This window comes from Psammomys obesus, unplaced genomic scaffold (genome assembly GCF_907164565.1).
Source record: "Psammomys obesus unplaced genomic scaffold, mPsaObe1.curated_primary_1811, whole genome shotgun sequence".
Taxonomy (NCBI): Eukaryota; Metazoa; Chordata; class Mammalia; order Rodentia; family Muridae; genus Psammomys; species Psammomys obesus.
The window spans coordinates 1029926-1055128 of record NW_026596162.1 but is presented as its reverse complement, the minus strand read 5'-3'; the positions used below and the strand labels follow the sequence as shown (position 1 = coordinate 1055128).

Below are 25203 nucleotides of genomic sequence, written 5' to 3'. Positions count from 1 at the left end.
AAAAAAAAAAAGGAAGAAAGGAAGGAAGGAAGGAAAGAAAGAAAGAAAGAAAGAAAGAAGGAAGAAAGGAAAGAAGGAAGAAAAAGGAAATCTATATCATCATTAGGGAATTCACTGAAAACTTATATTCCAAAATTTAAAAAAAAAAAACAAAACAGAAAGAAACGAAAAATTTCTAAATGCATGCAACTCACCAAAATTTAAGTCAGACTATATAAAAACTTCAATATATAAATAACTTCAGTAGAGCCATTACCAGCAATGAGATTGAAGCTATAATGAAAAGTCTTCTCACAAAGAAAATTCCAGGTCTACAAGGATTCACTGTTGAATTCTACTAAAGATAGGGGAATATCTAGCTCCAACACGCCTCAGATTATTCAACCAATAATGAAGGAGAAAGAATCAAAATTATTCTGTGAAGCCAGAATTATTCTCATATGGAAACCAGATAAAGACACAGCAAATAAAATTATAGAGCAATTTTATTTATAGAGCATATAAATATATAGAGCTATATATTTATTTATTTATAAATATATAGCAATATTTATTAATAAATATAGAGCAATTTACATCTGATGAACATAGATGTAAAATTTCTTAACTAAATACTTGCAAACACAATTCAGGAACACATTATGAAGGTTATATAATGTAGGATTCATCCTGAAGTTGCAAGGATGACTCAACATATGTAGATCAAAACACTTTTTAAAAAATCACATGATCTTCTGGACAGATGCAGAGAAAACATTTGCTAGTGCTCAACATGCTTTCATGGCAAAGGTTCTGGAGACATGGCGAATGGATGGAATATACTTCAGAATAGTAAACGCCATGTACAATAAAACTATGACCAACAGTACCTGACATGGGAAAATGGAAATCACCTTCTATAAAATCAAGAACGAGACAAGAATGCCTACTATCACCTCTCTTATTCCATGTACTGCTAAAATACAAGGGATTAGAAAAATATGAAAAGAACATGTCAAACTATCCCTACCTGCAAATGACATGGTTGTATAATTAAAAGATCCCTTATTCCCTACCATGAGGATCTTAGACATATAAACAGTATGAGTAAATTCGCAGGATACAAAATCAACATACAACAATCAGTAGCCTTCACACATAACGATAATGAACTCACAGAGGAAAGGATTTCATTTGAAATAGCTAGAAAAAAAATTATATTACTCTTCTAAGTTGCTTTTCTCTTACTATGATGGGCACCATGACCAAAGGCAACAGAGAGATGAAAAGGGCTTCTCTCAGCTTGCATTTCCCAATCACAGTCTATCATGGAGGGAAGCCAGGGAAGAAGTTCAAGCAGAAAACTGAAACTCAAACAGCAAGCAGGAGACAGAACACAATCTATTGACACCTCAAGCCCGTCCACCAGTGGTATACCTCCTCTTAATCCTTCTCAAACAGTTTCACCAACTGGGGTCCAAGTACTCAAATATAGGGGTATAGGGAGGCCATTCTCATCAAACCATCACAAAACTGTAGCCATCATTCTCATTTTCCTTTCTCTGTTTGAACAGAGTGAATATTAAACTTTGTATAGACCAGGAAAATGGGAGGATCTATTTCTTACACACTAATAGTTAGCACTTGCAATTTTTTCTAGAGAATGTTACCTGGAGGAAATTTATTTGCTACAGGAAAGTAGTTGAGGATAATCTTTAACATGAGTTGTGCTGATACTCATTTCAATACGTGTGCTGTTATGTGAGACTGGGATACACAGTCTAATGAGAAAAAAAGTAGAGACAAAGAGAAAGCAATTTGATTCTGTAAAGAATACTTAGCAATTGTGTTAATGGAGTTTCAGATTCTGGGCTGCTCGCTGCTGTCTTGAAAACCAGGGAGACAGGCAGTATCAGAAGGAAATAAATTTATTCCTGGTGGCCTTAGGCAGGACAGCTAGTTAAAAAACAGAGAACATGCCTCCCCCTCACTTTCCTACTTCTAATTTCCATCTCACTGGCTCACACCCTGGAGCTTCTGCATAATGAGCCCCAAAACCTGCAAATGGAGCTGAGCTGGACTTTCTGAGGGCATCCCAAAAGACTGTTTAAGATGGTATAAGCCTTAGTTCACCCTCTTGTGATCAAGGTGTTAGTAAAGGTCCCACTGATCAGCGTTCTCTCTCTACTAGCACACCCTTCTCCAGCATCAAGCATGCGCAGAACACCTTCAACACTGTCTCCTCCTCAGGGGCTGAATTCTGTAGATGAGAGAGAGTTCAGCAGCACAGATTTTCTCTGACATCTACATTCAGTCACAGCTTATTAGCCTCATGGCCCCCAGGTCACACACAGCTACTGCCAAGGCACATATGGGCATTCGTCTCCTGGTGCAGGTGCTTGATTCCACTCAAGCGTCTCTTGTCTTCCTGCTTCATCAGTAAACTCACTAGCTGCTTCATTCTCACTCATCCAGCAGATGAGGCAAGGGGAGACTCTTCTGTCTCCTGAGTCATGAAGGAGCTCCTCTGCCTCTCACATCGATTAGCTCTCTTCCTCCTTGAAGATGAGCATCAGGCTACCCTGTTAGCTGTATCAGGTTCATTCCCGCAGCTGGTTAGAAGGCCTAAGGAAAACAGAAGTCTTTCCTGTCTCAGATCTCCATCTTCAGGGCCTTACTGGATCAAAGGGGGATGGTAAGTCACACAGGGGTTACAATGAGACAACGGGAAGAGCCCTTCCCCTGGTCGGGGGAGGTGCCTTACTCCCAATAACTCTTATCTCGGTTTTCTCTTCTTTACCATCAAAATCAATTAATCCTTGACCTCTGGACTAGTGTTAAAGACATCTTTATTTGTTTGAAGCTGAATCTATATGAGATGAGAAAGGAAAGGATCGTTACAGAGTGATGACTTTAGGCTTTAGAACACCCTTTGTCATATTGAATACAGCTGTAATGCCAGAAAGACTGAACAATCCTCATATAAAGCACAATCTGGACTATGTGGCAAGACCCTCCGTTGACAGGAAGCAGGGAGGAGAAAGAAGAGGGAAAAGGAGATAGAGGGGACAAGAGAAAGAGGAGGTTAGGCCTGGTGCACACTTGTAACTCAAACATTGGTGACACTGAGGCACAAGAAGGCTTTGAGGACAGTCCAGGTTACATAGTAAAACTCTGCCTTAGAACACAACGCAACAAAACAAAACAAAAAGTTGTAGTGGCATGACTGAGGATTCAGCTTAACTGGTACAGTTCTTGTCTGGATTCAATCCTCAGTGCTGCAAATAATCCAAGCATTTGGCAAGAGGAGGCAGGAGGGCCAGAAGTTCAAGGTCATCTGTAGCTAAGTAGAGTTTGAAGTAAGCCTGAAATACAGGAGACTTAATCTAAAAACAACAACAAAAGATTAGGGAAAAGATGAGGGTGGACTGGAAAGACAGACAGAAGCATAAGTCTGGCCAGTTCTGTTACCCATGTTTAATTCATCTCAAGCAGCATCATGAAAGTGAAGCAGGAAGCACGGGAGAGAAGAAAGAGCACAAAGAATCTTTGTGACTAATGGAGTCATAATAGGCCCCTCCCCCTGCAAATACAGGTGAACATCACAGTTTCCTTGGTACCACTTTCCCTGGTGCTTTCAATATAGGAACCTGGCAAAAAGTCCAATTCCTTTGCTTGAGCTGTGACTCACTGTAAAAGAAATACCTGTAGGCAGAGTGACTTTATTTAACACCTTCTGACTGCCTACAGAAAAGGAGGCAACTGACCCCGAGGTTGTCATTGCGTGTGGAAACACACAGGCTAGACAGAAACTTTCAACAGTTCTTTTACACTCAACGGAATGACTTGACCCCTCAATTCTAATTCAGGAATAAGAGTCCCAAACAGCTAAGTTTCAAATAGGAGGACTTGGGATCAGAAATGAAGAAAACAAAAGCAATACCTAGGACCAGGAGGTCTTGCATGAGCTTATGGCTTATTGCAAGAAAGTTTCTTAACAAGTTCAAAGTCCTATATATTGCTATCAGGAAGAAAATTGCCAAGGTCAGCACAGAGTCAAATCAGATAATATTGGAAAAAAGAACACATGATACCTCAGACAGAGCTGAGTTAGGACTGATCATTACAGCCTTGAGAGAAGGGTCATGTCACCAGAAACTGCAGCCTTAAATATTTTTAGGTTCACCCCTGGACAAGGACACAGAACTAAAGTTCTGGTTGTCTTTTCAACAGGGCCTCTGAGAAAGTCTTTGGCCTCTCTACCACCCCACCAAAAAAAAAAAAAATCCGCCATGTTTCCTGTCAAGCGAGGGATGAAAAAGTTGCTAATCAGAAATAAACTTACTGACATCCATCCTAGGAAATAGAGCAGCCCTGGAAAGAGTAGAATCACAGGAGGAGAATGGAACCAGTGAGGGGTCAGAGATTTCCCACATAAAACAGTGTCTGCACTGAGAAATCATGGGCTGCAGAAACCCAGAGAGGCTGTGCATCCATTTCTAAATGGACAGAGCAGACAGGGATATCCTCCTGTAATCCAAGCACTTAAAAGACTGAAACTGGAGGATTAATACAACCTCGAGTGAAGCCTTTATCATGAGATGTTGTCTCAAAACAAATATTTTTAAATTAAAAAAAAAAAAAGAGTTCAGTACCATGATGCAAATTTATAATCCTAGAACCGAAGAGGCAGAGGCAGGAGGATCACCCATCTTTGAATCCAGCCTGAGATACATAGTGAGACTGACTCAAAAAACTAACATGATGAATAAATGAATGAGTGAATGAATGAAATGGAAAGAGCAAGCATGAGAGATGATTAGAAATTATGAGACAAATCTCAAAGGCCTTATGTGCTACACTAAGAACTTTGGGTTTACTTATTAGGCAAAAGGACCCACACATATTCCAGTGACAGAGGAAGGATCAAGAGAACATTGTAAGTCATGACAGCATCCTGGTCCATTTTATTTTTCCACAACCAAAAGCCACCAACTGGATACATTACAGACAACAGAAGCCAGTTCAGCATTCTGGAACCTGGGAAGTCTAATTGTCAAGGTTCTGGCAACTGCCCAGGGCCTTCACTGCATGTTAATGTCTAACTTTAATCTTTGTTCAAGGTCCTTACATCCAAATGCTATCAACACAGTAACTGGGGGATGAAGTTTTACAAACATGAACGCGGGGATGGGGAGGAACAGTTCAGAGTGCCACAGACAAGTTTACAATGTAGGGAAATCAGTCAGAGCAGGAAGAAAATGGAGAGATGGGAATCAGAGCAAACCCGGTCAAGACTGGTCAAGTAACGGCAATGTTGAAACAGTGAAGCCTGAAAGAAAGACTGAACGAATAAAGGAAATTTCGGGCGAAGGAGGAAAAAAGGCAAGAAGCAGCTGTGAAAGGACAGCGGATCCACAGAAGGGAGCCAGCAGTGAGACAGAGGGGATTCAGACTTCTTTCAGATTTCTAGCTTTCACTGTTGATTGCACATTATTAAAATTAATCCTGACAGTATATGTGGTAGGATGTTATATGCTCTAATAATAACATGATCCAGTGTCTTTAATATCATAAGTAAAAACCATCGCTGACAGGTTCACAGTCCTCACAAAACATCTCCCCAAACACTGAGCAGACACTGTGACCTACAACCCCCAAGACTCAGTGTCAATGAAGATACCTCCTGGACTCCTGTGACGACTCTGTATCAAACCCCTTCTTAGGCAGCACTGGTCACCTGCAGTCGAGCTAAGAATAACTGGATAGAATTGAACTAGACACCTCCTTCTCCAAGGTCTTCCTAAGAACCAGGAGGCCCCGGTCGTACAACAAAGTGGAGATCAGAACTCTGGCTGAGTTCTTGAGAAGGATTGTGCCATTCTTACTCTAGTCCAGAAACAAAACCAGGCATGTGCTGGGCATCATTGCCTGAACTGAGAACTAGGTAAAAAGTATGCCAATTGGATCTTTTAAAAAATGTATTTAACTTTATTTATCTGTTTGTTTATTTTATATGTGAATGGTTTTGCGTACCTGTATGTGTCCATACCATCTGTGTTTGGTGCCTGCAGAGGTCAGAAAATGGGGTCTGTTCCCCTGGAAGTGGAGTTAGGAATGGTTGTGAGCCAATGTGTAGATTCAGAGAAAAACAAACCCGGATGCTCTGCAAGAGCAACAGGGGTTCTCAAGCCGCTGAGCCAACTCTCTAGCCCCACCGATTAAATCTTCCATGGCTCCCTAGTACTCCTAGCACAGACTCCAAACTCCCTAGGATGGCCACGGTAATCCTCACACGCAAAAGGAGTGCTACCCAACTCACAGTGGTTCCCTTTCATTCAGAAGTGGCCCACCCCAACCCCAATCTTGAGCCTTGTTTACTCTGCTCCCAGTACCATTAATCAGTTGCTAAACAAGCCAGGCACCTTCAGGGACAAACGCCTACATTAATACAGCTTATACAGTGTTCTTTCATGTTTAGCGTAAAGTTTCTTGTGCAAGATAAGCATGTCCAGAGGCATTCTTCTCCATTTAATCTTTTAAACATATGTTCCATGACCTTGAACTGAGTGTGCTCAGGAAGGTGCCCCTAACTGAACATGCTGAGAAATGGTCCGGTTTCTAAATGCATATGCCGAGGCTCTCTGATTAAAATTCCCAGAGCCCAGTGCCCTGCTTCCGGCCCTCTTTGCCAGGCTTTGTGCCAGTCACCTATGTACAGAGTTGGACCTGGTCCAGGGATTCTAGGCTCCTCCCTGAAACCCGCCCATTCTCACACCCCCGCCCTGGGCTATCCCAGCTCGGCTCTGCCAGTCCTTTAGTCCCAGGGTCCTCTCAGCGCCCTAGCTCACTTCCTGGCTCCGCCCCTGAGACTTGGCTCCGCCCCTGACGCCTGGCTCCGCCTACGCCCGGGGCTCACCTCTAGCTCCGCCCGGTCCCAGTCCGCCCAGTAGTTTCAGCTGGGCCCTTCTAAGCTTCGGGGCTCAGTTTGACCTCCGCATCTAGCCATGGCGGCGGTGATCTGGAGTCGGGCGCGGTGCTGGTGTCCGAGGTAAGCTTGACTCCACGGCTGTGCGGACCAAAGTCGCCAGCGGGGTTTGTCGCCCACGTGCGGAGCCGCCCGCTCTGTTGTCATCTGGTCTGGCTAGCAGGACAGCAGGATATTCCTGTGGCAGTGTCCCTGGGAGAGAACTCTAAAGAGTGACCTCGAATGTCCTTCTTCCACTGAATCCCGAAGGGTAAGGATGGACCAGGCTCTTGTCGCCTCCGCCCACCAGGGAATGTTGCGAGCTCGGGTCCCGGCGGCGTCCGGGCCTGCAGGCCCAGCCCGGGAACTTCCTAGGGCATGCATTGCATTGTCTAAGGTGACGTTACACTCAAGATTTCTAGTTAGCTGAGCGCCGCGGATGCCCAGTTCGTTATCGCCAGCATGGGTTTCAAACAGTCGGTTCGTTGTGTAAAAGTGGCTGGATAGCGTGACCTGTATGTTACAGGCCAGGAGCAAAGCCTGGCACCTGGTGCTTGTCATAAAACGGTGGCCTGCGTGGCTTTCTCAAAAGGCAAAACTTACACTTCATTTGAGTAAGTTTGCACTGCCGTTTGTGGGAAGTTGTTCACTTAGAAACAGTGTCGTACGTAGATAAGCATTCCGTTCTGATCAGTAGGGGTTGGGGTCAATCAGCTGCAGAAATGAAGGGCTAAGAACAAACAGAAGCACTGTTTTCAGTCTCCAGCAGCTCTTTAGGTTTCCAGTGGCTCAGGTGCACCTCGGCAGACCAACCATGAGAGCCAGTCAGCAGGACTTTGAAAATGCAATGAACCGAGTGAAACTCTTGAAGGAGGACCCGGGAAACGAAGTGAAGCTGAAACTCTACGCACTGTATAAGCAGGTAATAATAGCCTGAGGTCTGAAATTATTTAAACACGTTTTGAGCAAATGATGCCTGAAGTTATGTGTTTCTAACATGTAGCTTAGACAGGTTATAACAGGCAAGGTGGCATGGCTGAGTCCCCGTTGGGGTGTACGTGTGCAAGCTTTGTTCTGTTTTGCTTTTTATGTTAGGCCTTGATATGCTATCCAAGCACAGAGTAGCCAGCCCCCTGGGCTTCTCTCCAGAATACAGAGATTTGAAAGATACAGCATTCTCATGTTTGGTCTCTGCTTGAGTCCTTTCTGATGAGAGTAATTCACTGAAAAGGTTTTTTGGGGGCAATTGGGGAAATTTGAATATGGACTGAGTTTTACCAACTTTTATTTGGCAGAGCCCTGCCTGGTTCCATTATTATACAGTAAATTATGGGTGTTTCTGGAAATGGATAGTTAATATTTAAGGATGAATAGTGTGGTGTCTGGATGTTTGAAATTAAAAGATAAAAATGGGTGAAGACAAGGTAAAATGTAATAACTGTTTAACTGATTAATTGTATAGTGTAGCTCATATACTTGTGAATGTTTGAAAAATTTTATAACCATTGAGGGGCAAAAGGTTGGAGTGACAGACTTCATTCATATCTCTGCCAGCCTGGACTCCTGTGTCATCATTTATTCCTTTCATCGTTTCTACTGGGTGTCTCTTAATCATGGGTGTCTTGGCTGTTTCAGTTTGCTCTGTTTTGTTAAGGTAGCATATGCTAGTCATTTGCCTCCAATTCTGGAGCATTCTGTTGATGATTAATTAATGTAAAATATATAAAAGAGCAGGCTGAGCAAGCCAGTGAGTAGCATTCCTACTCCCCGTCCCCACATATGCCCTGAACCCCGTCTTCTGCTTCAGTTGCTGTCTCCAGGTTCCTGTCTGCATTTTCTGCCTGGACTTTTATGACTGATAGAGTGAGACCTGAGTGTTGTGAGCCGAAATAAACCCTGCCCTCCCAAAACTCAAGGTCATAGTATTTTATCACAGCAATAGACATCCTAAGGAAATGGATGTGTATGTTCAAAAATTTTACTTGTTCAAAAAAGACTTTGCCCTCAGCTTCTAGGAGGTATTCTCTGGCCCCTCTGAAGAAATGCAAGGACTAGGAACAAATAGAAGCCAAGATCTGAAGTCTCCCGCAGGTCCTTAGGTTCCCAGTGGCAGAGGGAAGAGCAGCCCTTTGCGAACTTGGTCCCCTGTAGCTTCCCAGATGGCTGACTGTGAATTTGTCTGTGTGAAGTCAGAGCCTCCGCTGCCCATGGTTTCCAAAGCCTCTTCTGTCCTCTGTTAACTAACTCTATTCCAAAATGTAGAAAGTTTAAATTGTCTAAAATCACTTCTGACAAGTAGCTGACTGCTGACTGGTGTATTTTATTCATCTCTGGCTATTCACTCTACCTACCCTATAACAAAATCAGTTTTCTTTGTATCTCCTGGAGTCGCCCTCAGCTAAGCTTCCTGAGAACCAGGAACCGAGGGCCAGGAACTGTAAGACCCCATCCTTATCTGCAAGCAGCTGCAGCCCTGTTGAGCAATTAGTAGGAGTTTACCACTAAATTTCTGGTCCTATCCCCATAGATAGGGCTTCAGAATACAGTGTGGACTTGCAAATGTTCTGTAACTTTTGGAAATTGGCTCACTGCCTATGGAAACCGAGGTCAAGAATACAAAATTGATGAACACTCAGGTTTCTAGAACCAGTTTCTCCACAGCTTCCTCTTGGGTATGAATCACCCCTGTGCTCTTTTCAGGCCACAGAAGGACCCTGTAAGGTGCCTAAGCCAGGTGTGTTTGACTTTGTCAATAAAGCCAAGTGGGATGCGTGGAATGCCCTGGGCAGCCTACCAAAGGTAAGCCTGTTTACTCTTACTAACTAGACAGCACTAGAAGCACTGTGTGCTTCCCAGCAAATCTCCATCGATGAGCCTTTGAAATGTTTTTATTTTTTCCCCTCAAAATTGTAGCTGACATTGGCCTTGAACTCAACAGTCCTCCTGCCTCAGCCTCCCAGAGGCTAGAATGACACATAAGGCTCACCTCTCCCACTGCCGCTAAAGTTGGGATGTCGCTCTATTGAATCAAAGCCTCTGTTCTTTACTGCATAGTGTTTATTAGCATAGTATGTTTCTTAAACTGCTCATTATAAAGGACTGAAGGGGTTTGTCATCTACTCTTCAGGAAACTGCCAGGCAGAACTATGTGGATCTCGTATCCAGTTTGGGTCCCACATCTGAAGCCTCTAGCCAGGGAAAGCGTGGAGCCGATGAGAAAGTCCAGGAGTCTAAAGGCATCATGGTAACCTCTGAAGATGGCATCACGAAGATCATGTTCAACCGGCCCACCAAAAAGAACGCCATAAGCTTCCAGGTGATGCTACTGCCCAGGGCGTGGACACATTTCTCTCTTCTTCTATTTCTTTCACTCACGCAACTGTAGGATTTCAGCATTGTTTCTACTCTTGTGGAAAAAGATTAGAGTGTTTGCTTTCATTCGGCAGACTTAGGCATTTGTTTATGTGTGAGTTTTCAGTAGGTTCTACATATCCAGAAGGCAATGAAGCTTTGCTATGAATGGAAGCACAAGTCAGTTAAATCAGTCTGAGTGAAAGAGCATTGATAGGAGATACACAGAGGCCCCCTTACGGGATCATAAACCCTGAGTCACCCACCTCTGACCTCCAAAAGCACCAGGTGCTACACAGAGCACAAACATACATGAGGCAAAACATTGATGCATATAAACTAAAACAAATACTTTTAAAAAAAACCAATTACTTTGTTTGGCACTGTGTCAAGAGAAGGTCTACAGACGGCTACACTGGCTCAGGATGATAGATCTCATTTTTATTGTTCTTTCCCCTATCTTTCTGTTCACATAGATGTATCAGGATATTATCCTTGCACTTAAAAATGCCAGCACAGACGACACAGCCCTAACTGTTTTCACAGGTAAGAAGACCACTTTCAGACTTACTCATTTTCTATTTTAGGGAGTCTCTCACTAGGTAGAGAACTGAATGATAATCGCTTGAAGGTCTTTTCCAGTGCTTCAGTGGTTTGATTTATAAATGTGCCATGTTATCATGGACATCATATAACCACACTTTGATAATTATTCCTGATAAATCGCCAGTCTAAACCTGACTGATCAAGTAAAGCTCATGGTATGAGTCACAAGAACCATGACAGGAAACAACTCATCTGTCCAAAAGCAGGTTAACTTATAACTATCTGTAGAACTCTGCTCGGCAATGAAAAGAAACAAATGCTTGAGACATGCAAAAATATAGATAGCATTTATAGCGTGGCTTAGCGGAATCAATGAAATGCAGAGAGCATATTGTTCAGTCCAGTTACATAAGTCTTACTGTATTGGACAGAAGTTCTACTCTGTTGATGGAGTCTGAAAGTAATTTCATTGGGGCAGTTGGAATGGCAGGCTAGAAAGAACATCTGGAATGTTTTGAGGTGCCCTAAACACCCCAATAGACCAGCCCTGTTCCATCTGTCATGTTGTTCTTGCACCATCTTCATTTACTTATGTTCTTTAACACCCATGTCTTGCTAGTCCCTAGTGTGTAAATGAGACTCACCAGTGTTCTCCTAGGGCCTGGCTCAGAGCCCTCTGCAGATATACGAGAGCTCTAGAATGAATGAGTACATGAAGGACTCGTGGCTCTGTTGATTGCACTGTCCACAGGATCCGGCGACTACTACAGCAGCGGCAATGACCTGACTAACTTCACGAGTGCTGCTGGAGGGATGGAGGAGGCAGCTGACAAGGGTGCTGTGGTCCTGAGGTAAGAGTGACGTTTGTTTGCTCCTAGGGGGTTAATCCTCCCCCCTCCCCCCCACTTACATGAGTCTGCTTGTGGTGTGCAAGTGTGTGAGTATGAGTGCATGCATGTGCATGTGGGTCTAAGGCTGATGTCAGAACTCTTCATTGCTTTTTGTCATAGTTAAGACCAAAAAACACTTGGGGAGTAAAGGGTTTATTTCTCTTACAATTCCACAGCATAGTCCATCATCAAAGGAAACCAGTGCAGGAACTTGAAGGCTGGAACCAATCTAGACACAGTGGAGGAGAACTTCCCACTCGCTTGCTTCCTCTTGGCTTGCTCAGCCTGCTTTCTCATAGCATCTGGGGTCACCAGCCCAGGGATGGCACCACCCACAATGGCCTGGGCCATCTATATTAGTCAGTAATGAAGAAAATGTGCTGTAGACTTGCCTATACCCAATATTATGGAGGCATTTTCTCAGTTGAGAGTCTTTCTTTCCAAATGACTATAACATGTGCCAAGTTGACCCAAGACTAGGCAGTACATTCTTTCACTTTATTCGCTGAAACAAGATCTCTCCAACCCAGAGCTCACTCATGGCTAGTCATGCCAGCCAGCCTGCTCTAGGTTCCCATCTCCACCTTTTGAGGTCAGAATTACAAGCAGGCCTCCACACCCACACAGAGTTTATGCAGGTTCTGGGGATCCAAACTTCACTGTAGTCCTTGTACTTGATTGGCAGATGTTTTAAAGGATGAGTCCTCTCCTCAGCCCCCCAAGAGGGTTCATTCTTAACATGTCAGTAAAACGTCCACTTGTCTGTGCTGATGCTCTTAGCTGTGAGTTCTCATCAGATCCCCCTCTTCATCCTGCCCTCTACAGGAGATTGACTGGAAAGTGTGAGGAGAGAAGGAAGCAGAGGGAGTGTGCGTTCTCGTGCATGGGGTCAATAGACAGTGCCTATGAATGCTAGCAGTACACCAGGAGTAGTCTCAGGAGGTGATGAAGGAGGTTTGAGGCTTCGGCTTCCCAGTTCTGTTGAGTCTCTGAGTCCCCGGTTCTGTAATATGGCACCATGCACTCAGTCTTCATCATAAGCTCTCAGGTCACACACAACTGGCACACAAGTCCTGAACTCACTGCCCAGAAAACAGTGAATCAGGCTCAGTTTGTAGAAGTCGGTCTGACCTTCCATTAAGATCTTGGTTTGGTCTAGGAAAGTGATCCGTTAGGGTGGTATCAGCTTTAATGTATGTAATTCTTTCTATAGTTGTACTACTTTGGGAGGTTTAATACTTTCCTATTTCCATTTTTTTAGGGATTTTGTGAACAGTTTTATAGACTTCCCCAAGCCTCTGGTTGCAGTAGTAAATGGCCCAGCCGTAGGAATCTCCGTCACCCTTCTGGGACTATTTGATGCTGTCTATGCATCGGACAGGGTAAGTGTCCTTCCACAAACATAGGTCAGTCAGTGAGGACTTCCAGTCTTCCTTACTGTGCCTGTCACTAAGTATATTACAAGGGGTTCATGGTGGTACTGGGTTTGTTTTTTTGTCAGACAGACACAAACCAGAGCTACTTGTTGCTTTGGTCAGTGTTTTCTCACAGCAGTAGAAAGGAAACCAAGACAGTGGCAGGATGCAGTCATTTAGATAGTTCTAAAGACTTAGTCTAATTTGACAGTTTATGTTTTCCCTTCATTGTTCATTAATTTTTCTAAATACCAGTATTGTTGTGAACGTTGCCCCGACACTGATGGTTCTGTATTTTAATCAGAGTGCACAGCTATTCAATTTTCAGTTTTCATATTACTCAAAAATGCCCAGGAGATGCTTGAAAACTTGCAGGGGAGGTAATAAGCTCTGTGCAGTTTGATTGATCTTCTTTTCCTAGTTCACGAAGCCTAGCTTTTAGGCTTCTAAAATGGGAAGGGACTGTGGCCATTCACTCTTCTCCCTCCATTGTGTATATTAGAAAGCTAAAGCTCCAAGCAGTCCTGAGGCCTCAACATAGTTCAGACTCGTGGTCACCTCTGTGTTTAGTGTGCGTGTTAATGTAGGCATCTCAGTGTCATTGAGACTGGTATTCTTACCATGTATTTCTCTGTGGTGACCAAAAATAAAATTTCTAAAAAATATAGAAAACACAGTTAAAAGATTTACGTTTCAAAAACTGGGGATATGGGGGTATTAATATGTAGCCTCACATGGGCGAGGCTCTATATAGGATCCCCAGGGCCATTTAAGAAAAATTCATCTATAGGATGATGGGTGGGGGATAGGGAGATGCAGTTCAAAGGAGACACAGTAGCAGATATATAGTGCCATAGCACCTCATGAACGGTGTGAGGACTGTAGTCAGTAAGAGTAAAATGTATCCAAGAACAAATGAATAGATTATAACTATACCTGGATATGACTGTATGACTTTATTGGTTTCATAAAACAGCAGTTTTACTGTATATATGTGTATGTATGTACATATATATATATATATATATATATTATACTAATACATTACCTAGCTTAAATATGTATCATAAAATTAATCAATTGGGGAAAAATTACTTCTTTTATCACTCAGATGTAAACCACTGCTAGCATTTGGTTTCTATAACTTAGCAAATTTCATCAGTCCCTGGCTGCTAAAATCCTAGGCTGTTTCTAAGTTTCATTATTTTAAACACGGACATGATGAAAAATTATTGTAGTGATTACCACAGAATTATAGACTAGTAGTGCCTTCTCCTTAGAAGGTACTAAAGTTTCCTGGTTAACCACTGAAGAGATTCCCTGGGGTTTAATTGACTTCATAAACAAATACTGTATTTGCTTTTGTGGCTAAAAATGCTTGTAGCTCCTCCATCAGCAAATGCACCTTTTTTGTGTGAATTTTAAATTTCTTCAAATGAACGTTTGCACGCACACAGTGTGTAGATACTCTGTCAATATACATTACACATATACACACTTTGCACAGTACACACAGCAGCCCTATGAGGTCATACTAGGTTTACAGATAGAGAAAACTGTCACAGGGAGATGAGGAACTGTCCCAAAGCCTTTAACCAATCTGATGTTAGAGCCTCAGCCCTTAACTGCACCCACCATTCTATCTCCATTGTAACAACTGCTCATTGTCAAATTCTTGTGTACCTGTTGGTGGCTCCTTAGCTATGGCTTTTCCTATTTTTCCTGATTCTATTCTTGCTTGGCTGGCCTTGAACTCAGAGATCTGCCTACCTCTGCCTCCTAAGTGCTGGGATTAAAGGCATGTGCCACCATGCCTGGCAAAGTACATTTTCTTGATTATGGTTTCTGGGGTGAAAAGAAAATTGACATTAATGTGAGTGTTTTATGTTTCTATTTATATGCGGCATATGTTATATTTTCTCACAAATATATACTAAAAAAATACTATGTCTTATTACTAGAAATTAAGTCTAAGTATTTGTCTACTTACATTCATGATTCTTTTTCAAAGTTATTTCTTACTCATCAAAAACATAAAAACAGATATGTGTGTTGGCTTATACCTGTAATGCAAGCACTTGGGAAGCTGAGGCAGGAAAATTGCCATGAGTTCTTAGCCAGCCTGTCTGGGCTACAGAGTAAGACCCTGTCTCACAAAAAAAAAAAAAAAAATGTGTTATTAAGAATAGAAAAAATGAACATGCTTATCATTTAAATTACCAGTATTAAAACTGGCTGTGAAATCTGAAGCCTGGGACAAAATGAAGATAAATGGAAGGTTAAGAAAACAACGTTTTAATTTTTTAACTCACCCAATAAAATCTGGTTGTGTCAAAATATTTTTAAAGTATATCTATAAAGCAATAAATCAAGCAATGAGAGAAATAAACAGCATACAAGAAATGAAACAATGAAAAAGAGCATTAAATATAGCCTGCTTCTTTATGGGCCAGGCAAGATAGCTAGTGAAGGTACTTGCTACCAAGTGTGACAACTGTCTTAGAGTTTCTATTGCTGTGATAAAACACCATGCCAAAAACAAGGTGGGGAGGAAATGGTTTATTGGTTTACACTTCCACACCACAGTCTATCATTGAAGGAAGTCAGGGCAGTAACTCAAACAAGTCAGGAACCTGGAGGCAGGAGCTGATGCAGAGGCCATGAAGGAGTACTGTTTACTGGCTTGTCCCTCAAGTCTTGCCCAGCTGGCTTTCTTATATTGCCCACTGGCCAAGAGGTTGTGCCGCTTCTTATGGGCTGAGCCCTCCCACATAAGTCATTAATCAAGACTTTACCTGCAGACTTACCTACAGGCCAACCTATGAGATCAGTTTCTCAAGCACAGTTGTTTCTTCTTGGGTAATTCTAGCTTGTGTCAAGTTGACATAAAGCTAGCCAGCACAATGACCTATATTCAATCCCTGGGATACACATGGTTGGAAGGAGAAACACAACTCCAGCAAATTGACCTCTGACCTTTATACATACATTTACATGCTTGTGCTCCCATGCACACATACACAAAATAAATAAATGTGACTTAAAGTTTTTGTAATGCAAAGAGAAGCTGGGTGTGTAATGGTATATAGATATAATCCTGTATTTGTGAAGAAGAGGGATTAGACCATCAAACATCCAAGCTGATTTTTGGCCACATAGCAAGTTGAAGGCCAGCCTGGACTGCATGAGATTCTCTCCCACACCCTTCCTCACCCCCATTTCCAAAAGGCCACCCGGGTATTGTATCTCATTCCTGTAATCCCAGCACTTTTCTGGGAGACTGAGACAAGAGAACTAAGTTTGAGGCTAGCCTGTACCACACAGCAAGACCCCTTATCCAAAACATTTTTGTTGTGGTAGTTGTTTGGGTTTTGGTTTGTTTGTTTGTTTGTTTGTTTGTTTGTTTGTTTGTTTGTTTGTTTGTTTTGTTCTAATACAAGGTTTCTGGTTTCTCTGTGTGTAGCTCTAGCTGTTCTTTAACTCATTCTGTAAACCAGGCTGGCCTTGAACTCACAGAGCTTGACCTGCCTCTGCCTCCCGAGTGCTGGGATTAAAGGCATACACCACCCATGCCCAACTCAAAAACATTTTCATTTCAAAGAAAAGATAAGCCATAAACCAGTAAAAATTATTTGTATGATACTTACTTGTAATCTGTATCTATAAGGAATTCTTACAGTTCAAAAATAAGGCAAATAATTTAATTGTAGAAATAGTGAGAAACAGGTTAGCAGTTACTTCAGCAAAGATGCTATCCCCATGGCTATTAAATATACAAAGAAATTCTCCACATCATTAGTCTTAAAGGACATATAAACTGAAAACATGGGGCACCACTGTGTGTGTAGTAATGTGATTTAGGCTACAAGGACTTCTCCTGGTGACGCTGAATAAGGACATGAGGCTGGTGGACTCTCCTGCCTCAGTGTGAAATGTGATGGCACAGTTGCTCTATTCATAACCACTTCTTTTTTGATAGAATAAATCTGAAAGGGATTTTTTAAATTCATTTACATATTATTAGCAAATGAGAACTATGTGTGTTATATCAAGCAAATCTATGGTTGTGACTGACCCTACTGATAATGGCCACAACAATGGAAACATTAGGAAAGGCACTACCTTGTATATTGGTCAACAGCATACACACGTACACACAATAAAAACAGCAATAACAAGAAAGAAGCTACCAGTATGCAGTAGCACATGAATGACTCCCAGACCTTATACCAAGTCACAAGGGCGAAAAACAAAGGTCTATTGGATATAGGATCCCATGGGTGTGACGTCCTAGAACAGTGGAAAGCGTCAGGGACAGAGAGCAGATTGTTGGCTATGGGGATGACAGAAGGAAAAGATTGCCCACAGAGGCTACAAGGGGATTTTGGGATAATAAATATTTTCTCTGCTGAAATTGTTGGTGGCTACATAATTTACATATTTGTAAAACAATGATAACACACCACACTACAAGTGAGTTGCGTGTCGTATGCATAGTATAACACAACGTTAATTTAAATGTCCTCAACAATTAGGAATACTAAGCTAGACAGGTAGTGCGCCTGTAATCCCTGTAATCCCTGCACTCAAGAGGCTGAGGCATGAGAGCGTTAAGTTCTAGGCCACACTGGGCTATGTAGCAAGCCCTGTCTCAAACGCACATATGCAAATTTGAATTTAAAATCAAATAGTCATTTTTAAATGCTTTTTTTTTTTTTTTTTATCTCTCTCAATCCCAACTAGGCAACATTTCATACTCCATTCAGCCACCTCGGCCAGAGCCCAGAAGCATGCTCCTCGTACACATTTCCAAAGATGATGGGCTCAGCAAAGGTAACTTAGAAAAACTTAAAATGTTGTATGTGTTGCCAAGCCAATCCTGTACTCTGTCTTCTTTCCCTTGGGCAAAGCTTCCAGGATGATTGTGTGTTCTGCAACATGCAGGAACCAGGCCAGGGGGTAATCTGATATAAGGGAAGGGACAGGAATTCTCTCTGCACCTCCTAATGCAGGGACAGTTCCTGACAGCTGGCAGTCTAGAGCTGGAACACAAGACCTTGTCCTCCACAGTTATGTGGCGCCTCTCCAGGTGTGATCAGTTCAGGACTGAAAGCAATAGCTGTAGGCCTAGATTTTTCACCAAACCTACTTTACGTGTCTTAAACACCTTTACCTCCCTTCCAACCCCCAGACCTTACTTAGGATAGGAGATTAGTGGGGAAAAGGTCTATAGGCCTGTTTCCTGCTGATTAGGCTTGATGGGTCTTTAGGGGATACCAAACTCAGTCATCAGGATACCAGCAGTCCAGTCCAAAGGCCAACACCAAGCAGCAACACCAATTAGTATTCTTCGGAAGGTCAGGACAAGTAAGCAAACACTGCAGTTGGGTTGCCCTGAGAAGCTCTCTGGAATGTTTCTCTCTGTGAAGTCAAACTTCGAAGCACAAAGATCAGCGCAGGGATGTTGATCCAAAAGTTGATGTGTCGCTGTGAGTGGGCTTCAGTGTATCTCCACTTCTCAGAGTCCACCCATGGATGTTCTCAGCTACCCAGAGTCACGCCCCTCACATGAGAAAGCTCACAGCAAAGCATCACGTGTCCTCTCACAAGCCAGCCTCCAGCAAAACATCACATAACTCAACTGTGTCTTCAAAGAAACCAGAAACTTCACTTCAAACATTCACAGAGGTGACATGGTGGCATCTTCTCTTTGGGGCCATATGAGTACCAGCAGTCACCAGCTCTTAACAGCCCCATCAAGTCATAGTCACTGTGACTCGCAGTCACAGTTGTGTTTTACAAGCTGTTCTGTTGTGCACTGAGACTCCTAAGGTGGCCCATTGGCCACTCAGATCTAGCTCTGTATTTGTGCAAACCTAGTTGTCTGTCTTCTGTGGAGTGACTCCAAAGACACCAAGACAGGACTGGAGATGGGGGTTAGAGGCAAGGGCTTAGCAGGCATTGCTCACCATCTCAGTATGGTGGTGGAGGCTGCTTGATGACCATTAGATTCCTTTTCATAAATGTCCCACATGTACACACATAGGTGGATGGATGGATAGATAGATAGATAGATAGATAGATAGATAGATAGATAGATAGATAGATAGATAGATAGATACTGTGTGTGTGTGTGTGTGTGTGTGTGTGTGTGTGTGTACATCCACTTCATTAACCTCATTGTGCTGTCATCAACCTAATCCTGCGGTCATCACAGAGACTGGAGTAGAGACTGAGTCAGTTAAGCTTTGAAGAGTCAAACAAAACAAGCTCTTCATACTTAAAGCATTTGCAATTTGTTCATGTTTTCAGAGGAAAAAATACAACTATAGAAAGAACATTTGTTCATTGTCCTTGATTTTAATAGAACTGTAATATAAGCCACCCCTGAGTCCCTTCGTTCACAAAGAAGTAATTTGAGTACCTATGCAGGTGAAGAAGATGTTCAAAGCTCAAATGTTAGACATCAAGTAAGGGAATGGAATTTTGAATGCTTCAAAAGGTTGGCCCTATGAATACAATGTTTCTGCCCCACCCCACTTTACTATCATTTATAGTGTTTAATGGGGCTCAGGCCGTATTTGCCCTGGCCTTCCCATTCTTGCCACTTCAGTGCAGACTCTCACAGAAGCAGCTGCCCTTCTAGTCCCTCAGGAGACAGAAGCAGTTATGGTGTCAGCTGTTTGCAGACCCTTGAGTCCTGCTGTGTCTCCTGAAAGTGAGCTGTTCTGAAGTCAACTGAAGGTTTATTGAGCTAAGGTCACATCTTGCTTTACATTGCAGGCATCCGAGATGCTTCTCTTTGGGAAGAAGCTCACAGCAAGAGAGGCTTGGGCTCAAGGCCTTGTCACTGAAGTTTTTCCTGAAAGCACTTTTGAGGAGGAAGTCTGGAGCAGGCTGAAAACATATGCAAAGTTACCGCCAAACGTTAGTACTTGGATTTTACTTGTGGGGACCATGGAAACCATTTCCCAAGGGGAGAATGTGCCTTAGAGGACACATCCTAAAAAGACAAGATATATCTTTAGTTGGCTTTAAGCACAACATCTGGATTTTGTATCAAAAGGTACTATAATGTTGGGAATTGTGATTTAAACAAACAATAGTCATTTTGTTTCTGTGCTACAAAGGCAAAGGGGAGATCCTTTATGGGGATGACCCCAGGAGATGACAGTAGACACTCAGCTCTCTTACTCTGGAATTCAGGTGGGAGGTGACTATATTTAGGAGATCCTCACTCTATAGCACTCCATTTGTGTATGCGGCAGCTGGCACCTATAGCTCTTACATTCTTGCTGATGCTTTTGCAGCCATATAGGGCTGTTTAGAATGTACAATAGCAGAGCTGTCTCCCACTCGTACTGGAGTTAGCTCTGTATACATTAAAGGTGTGTTATGTTTCACAAGTCTTAGTAAAATCTAACAGGATCCATTCATTACAGTGGAGGACAAGAATAGACTAATCAATCCCATTTCCTGTTGGACTAATGTAACTCTTGATTTTGTTCCATCAGGCCATGAGAATTTCCAAAGAGCTAATCAGAAAAAATGTGAAAGAAAAGCTCCATGCAGTTAACGATGAAGAGTGCACTACCCTAAAAGCAAGATGGCTGTCAGAAGAATGCATCAATGCAATCATGAGCTTCGTGTCCAGAAAAGCAAAGCTGTGAAGACCCACCACAGCAGCTAGACATCTCAGAGGAAGAATGTGCTGTGAGTTCCAGTTTGGGATACTTGAATGACACAAACTCCACTGTGCCTTTCCCTTGATTAACAGAGCAATTTCGATGAGAATGCTTTACAGCACTGACAAATAAAAACTTTCATAAATCTAGCCTTAAGAATTTACATGAGTTTTTGACAATAGAAAGTCTTATATCTCTTGACATGAATGGATGCTGCCATGAACCCTTGGACAGTGTACTTGGGACCTGATGTGAAAAATGTTTCCAGCCCTACATGCTGAGATCACATTTCAGACACCACGATAACAGTTTATCAACCGCAGGTGTGACTAAGAAAATTGGGCCAAACTTCTTAGGATCATCAAGTTGAGATATTCTGTGAGTTGTGTTTTCTTTTCCAACTAGCAGAACAAATAATCTTGGTTGCCATTTTTCAGGGTTTCTGTTGCTGTGAAGAGACACCATGACCACAGCTTATAAAGGAAAGCATTTACTGGTGCTCACTTATGGCTCAGTAGTTTAGTCCATTATCATCATGGTAGGAAGCACGGTGGTGCGCAGGCAGACGTGGTGCTACAGGGGTAGCTGAGAGGTCTACATATGGATCAGCAGGCAGCAGGAAGAGAGAAAAACACGAATCTCCAAAGCCCTTCCCCAGTGATGCCCTTCTGCCAACAAGACCACACCTACTCCAAAAAGGCCACACCTCCTAATAGTGCTAGTTCCTGGTGAGCTGGCTTTCAAATCTATGAGCCAATGGGGGCTATTCTTTTTAAAACTACCACCGTCTCCCCCATCATATACCAAAATTTACTCAAGAGGCAAGGAGGGGACAGTGGATCATTTCACTGGGAAAGCAGTGTTCCTCATTGTTCAGTGTGGTGGTTGTGAGGCACCTGCAAGCTGCCCTAATCTTCCGACTTTACATTTTGATTAATGCCATCCATGTTGCTTGTCGAGGTGTCTGTGTTGGTGGGTTACACTGGACAATTGAGCGAAGAAAGAGAACCACTAAGGGATAAATTCAGGCTTCTCAGTAGCAGTGGGATCTGCCACTGAATGACTGAACCCTGACAGCTTCCTAGAAGCTCTTTTTATTGTTACTCAAAAGGGGCACCCTTAGCAAGTCAATTTCCGCATACCTAAAGCTCTTACCTGGTCTTGTGGCTACCTTGAAAAATCCATCACCCATGAAGTTCTCAGACATGACAAACTTCGTGGTTTACCAGGCCTATCTCCTGACCAAGACTTGCAAAGGTTCTGAGAAACCTTCAAAGGAATAACCCCAAAAATCTCAAATAACAATCATCAACAAAAGACTGTTTCAAAGCTTAAGAGCCATCACTCCAGATTTCTGCCAGATATAATTCTGCTAAAATTCCGTAACATCAAGATCTTTGGTGAGCTGGTTGATGCCCACAAAATTGGCATAGGATATTTTGCTTATTAAAATATTGCTAATTTTTTTCTTTCTTTCAACAACTAGTTTCCTGGTAGTTACCATGTGAAAACCTGCAAGTTTTTAAGTCTTAATTTTTCATTCCAACAATCTTAGCCTGCGGTGTTCAGTTTTATGGAAATGTGAACAGAAATAGCCATTAATGTGAACAGAAATAACCATTAATGTTTATTGATAATTAGTAGCGCCTGGTGCCCATCATATTTTATCCCTTGAAAATGATGCCAGAAAGTAACGATGAGATTGAGACTACTGTTTTCACAGGTTAAGATCCTAAGACAGAGAACGGAGCCTTTCTAGAGTGAAATGCCTATAAAATTTCAGAAAATCCAATTACAAAGCCAGGGAAAGCCCAGTATCACCACATCCAGGAAGCCAACTACTACCCAAAACTCACTCCCATTTCCTATTAGGATTTAGCACCAGAGTACCTTGTTGGGTCCAGGCTAAGGTAGGTTGCAAGGGTCACTCCACACAACAGAGCTCACGCAAGAGATTTATTAGGGCAGGGGAGCAAAAGGGCCTCTCAGTGTGGGAATATGAGAGAGAGAGAGAGAAACAGACGACAGATCAGGAGACAGAAGAGAAGGACCGGGGATGGTGGGGACCTTTCAGTGGGTTGGCAACTAGTGATTAGGCAGCTTCTGGCGCTCAGTCCCTGAGGGCAGGCTGGGAAGCAGCTGATTTCTGACATTCACTACAGCCAAAAATCTCTGTACAAAATATGGAAAGAAATGATATGAGAATCTTTAAATTAGGAGTAGATCATGAGAGGCTGGAAAGATAGCTCAGTAGTAAGAGCACAGGCTAGTCTTCCAAAGGATCCAGGTTTGGTGCCCAGCACCCACAGTGCCTCACAACCTTTCCATAAACATAGTTCCAGGAGGTCAAACGTTCTCTTTGTGCCTCTATGGGCACCAGGAACACATGTAGTGCACTGCTAGGCTGTCTCCGCTGACAAAATTAAGCCAATTCAAGCCAAAAGAAAGAAAGAAAAGGACAGGTATATTTGGGAATGGGCTCCTGGACAAGTTCAGCCTCAGGAGATAAGACCAGAGAAAGTCAAGGGCAGACCATGACAGGAAAGTTTTTCAGATTGTAGGTAAAGGAAAATGATGTGTCTGTCACAGGCTCAGCTTGTGCCCAGGTATGGTTTATCTCAGGTGGCGCTTGGAGGGGCTGATGACTTCAGGTGAGAGGGCTTGGGACAACTGTCAGGAATGCAGGGCTTGGCTTTTGGAGCCTTTATCTGGGATTTTGGAGCTTTCTGAGCTGGTGGGGTTGGAGAGGGAGAGAGGAATGACATTTATTGACAATGTTGGGAAGGTGGTAGGGGGAGGGAGGAACGGGGACCCCAGCTGTATATCCTACCTCCTTGGGTGTATGGGCACAGATTCACGTCTGGATACTTCCTGTTGAAAAGGGATGGCAATGGGCTGGGGAGTAGGGAGTTGGTGGGTCTGAGGTTTGGGAGAAGAAGCATTTGACTGACTGTTACCCATGAGACCTCATGAATATGTTCCTAGAGAAGGCAGAGGAGGCAGGGGGTAAAAAGAAAAAAATAGGCAAGTGAGAATGAGGGGTCTTATTATTGGAGTGAACCATTAGGACAGAGGAGACTGCCACCAGTCCAGGGGGAGGTGCCCTGGTTTGACCATCCATTCTGGAGAAATGAGAGTAGGAAGGTCCCAGTTGTTAGACAGACTACTCCTCTTGGGTAGGTGCCCTCTTGAGCCTGGAGACATGGTGCCAGCACTGGTGTCCTAGGAGCTTGGTGGCTGAAGGAGTGGTGAGGATGACAGGGTAGAGTTGTTTCCACAGATACTCTAGAGACTTGGGAGATAACTGCTTAAGGAATACTCAGTCCCCTGGGGAGAGCCAGGCACTCAGGAGCAATTGGCATGGGAGCAGGCAGCATGTGAGCAGAGAAGGGAGCATAAGGAATGGCCTTTGTATAGGACTTCAAACATACTTAAACCTGTAGGAGATGCAGAGTAGCTCAGAGTCGGGTGAGGGCAATGGGGAGAAGGGAAGGCCAAGATAAACCTGAGCTCAGAGACTTGGTGAGCCTCTGTTTGATGAGTCTGTTAGCTCTCAGCCTTTCCCGAGGATTGTGGGTGGTAGGGGATGTGGAGTTTCCAGGATGTGTTAACAGCTTCAGACAGGAGCTCAATGACCCAGGAGGTAAAGGCTGGACTGTTGTCTGTTTGGATGGTCTGTGGCAAGCTGAACCGAGGAGCACCTGAGCTACCCCATCTGCCATCTCCATGGAGGGGGGAAATGCCTCCATCTAACCTGTGAAAGTGTCAGCAGGGGGTAAGAGAGAGTGGGTGAAGTCAATCTTCCAGTCCTCTCCCACTTGGCGTCCTCTGAGCTGGTGCACAGGCTGACGTAGCTGGAGTGCCCCCTGTGGGTTGGTCTTGGCACAGGTCTGACAGGAAGCATGGACCTGTAAAATGTGGGCTCAGGGCACTGTGGGGTTGAAAAGGGGCTCTGCTGGATAAGTTGAAGTTGGTCATCCCAGATACTGAATTTATTTGCACTATGATGATAGACTCCCTTTTGATTTCAGGTCTTCACATAGCCCTCAGGGCAGATTACAGGCAGAAAAGCCCCACCCTACTAAGAATCTTAGACCAGCAGTGACCTTCAATTGTACTTGGAGACCTCCTCCTTCCCCAGTAGAATAATTAAGTACTCTATTTTCCTTCTCATGAGAGGATCAAAACAATAGCCCTGACTCTCTGACCCCAGCTAATCAAACACACTCACTCTTGAAATCCCTCCCTATGGTCAGGGTTTATATTGCCCTTGATTTCACATGATTAAAGGTCGGAGCTTTCTCACTTCAAGACCATCTGAGATTCATCCTTTATCCTCTGCCAGGTTGCATCTGACCTTGCCCTCCAGG

General features: G+C 43.2%; 1 protein-coding gene across 1 annotated transcript; it reads left to right on the top strand.

The window, feature by feature from the left end:
• The first annotated feature begins 6884 nt into the window (after nucleotides 1-6884).
• Eci2 (enoyl-CoA delta isomerase 2) lies at nucleotides 6885-20982 on the top strand. Its single transcript, XM_055595133.1, has 10 exons — nucleotides 6885-7030; nucleotides 7706-7868; nucleotides 9647-9745; nucleotides 10074-10262; nucleotides 10774-10843; nucleotides 11595-11694; nucleotides 12995-13115; nucleotides 17892-17981; nucleotides 19932-20075; nucleotides 20663-20982. The coding sequence occupies exons 1-10, from the start codon at nucleotides 6987-6989 to the stop codon at nucleotides 20816-20818; spliced, it is 1176 nt and encodes a 391-aa protein (XP_055451108.1). The 5' UTR covers nucleotides 6885-6986; the 3' UTR covers nucleotides 20819-20982.
• Nucleotides 20983-25203: the final 4221 nt, after the last annotated feature.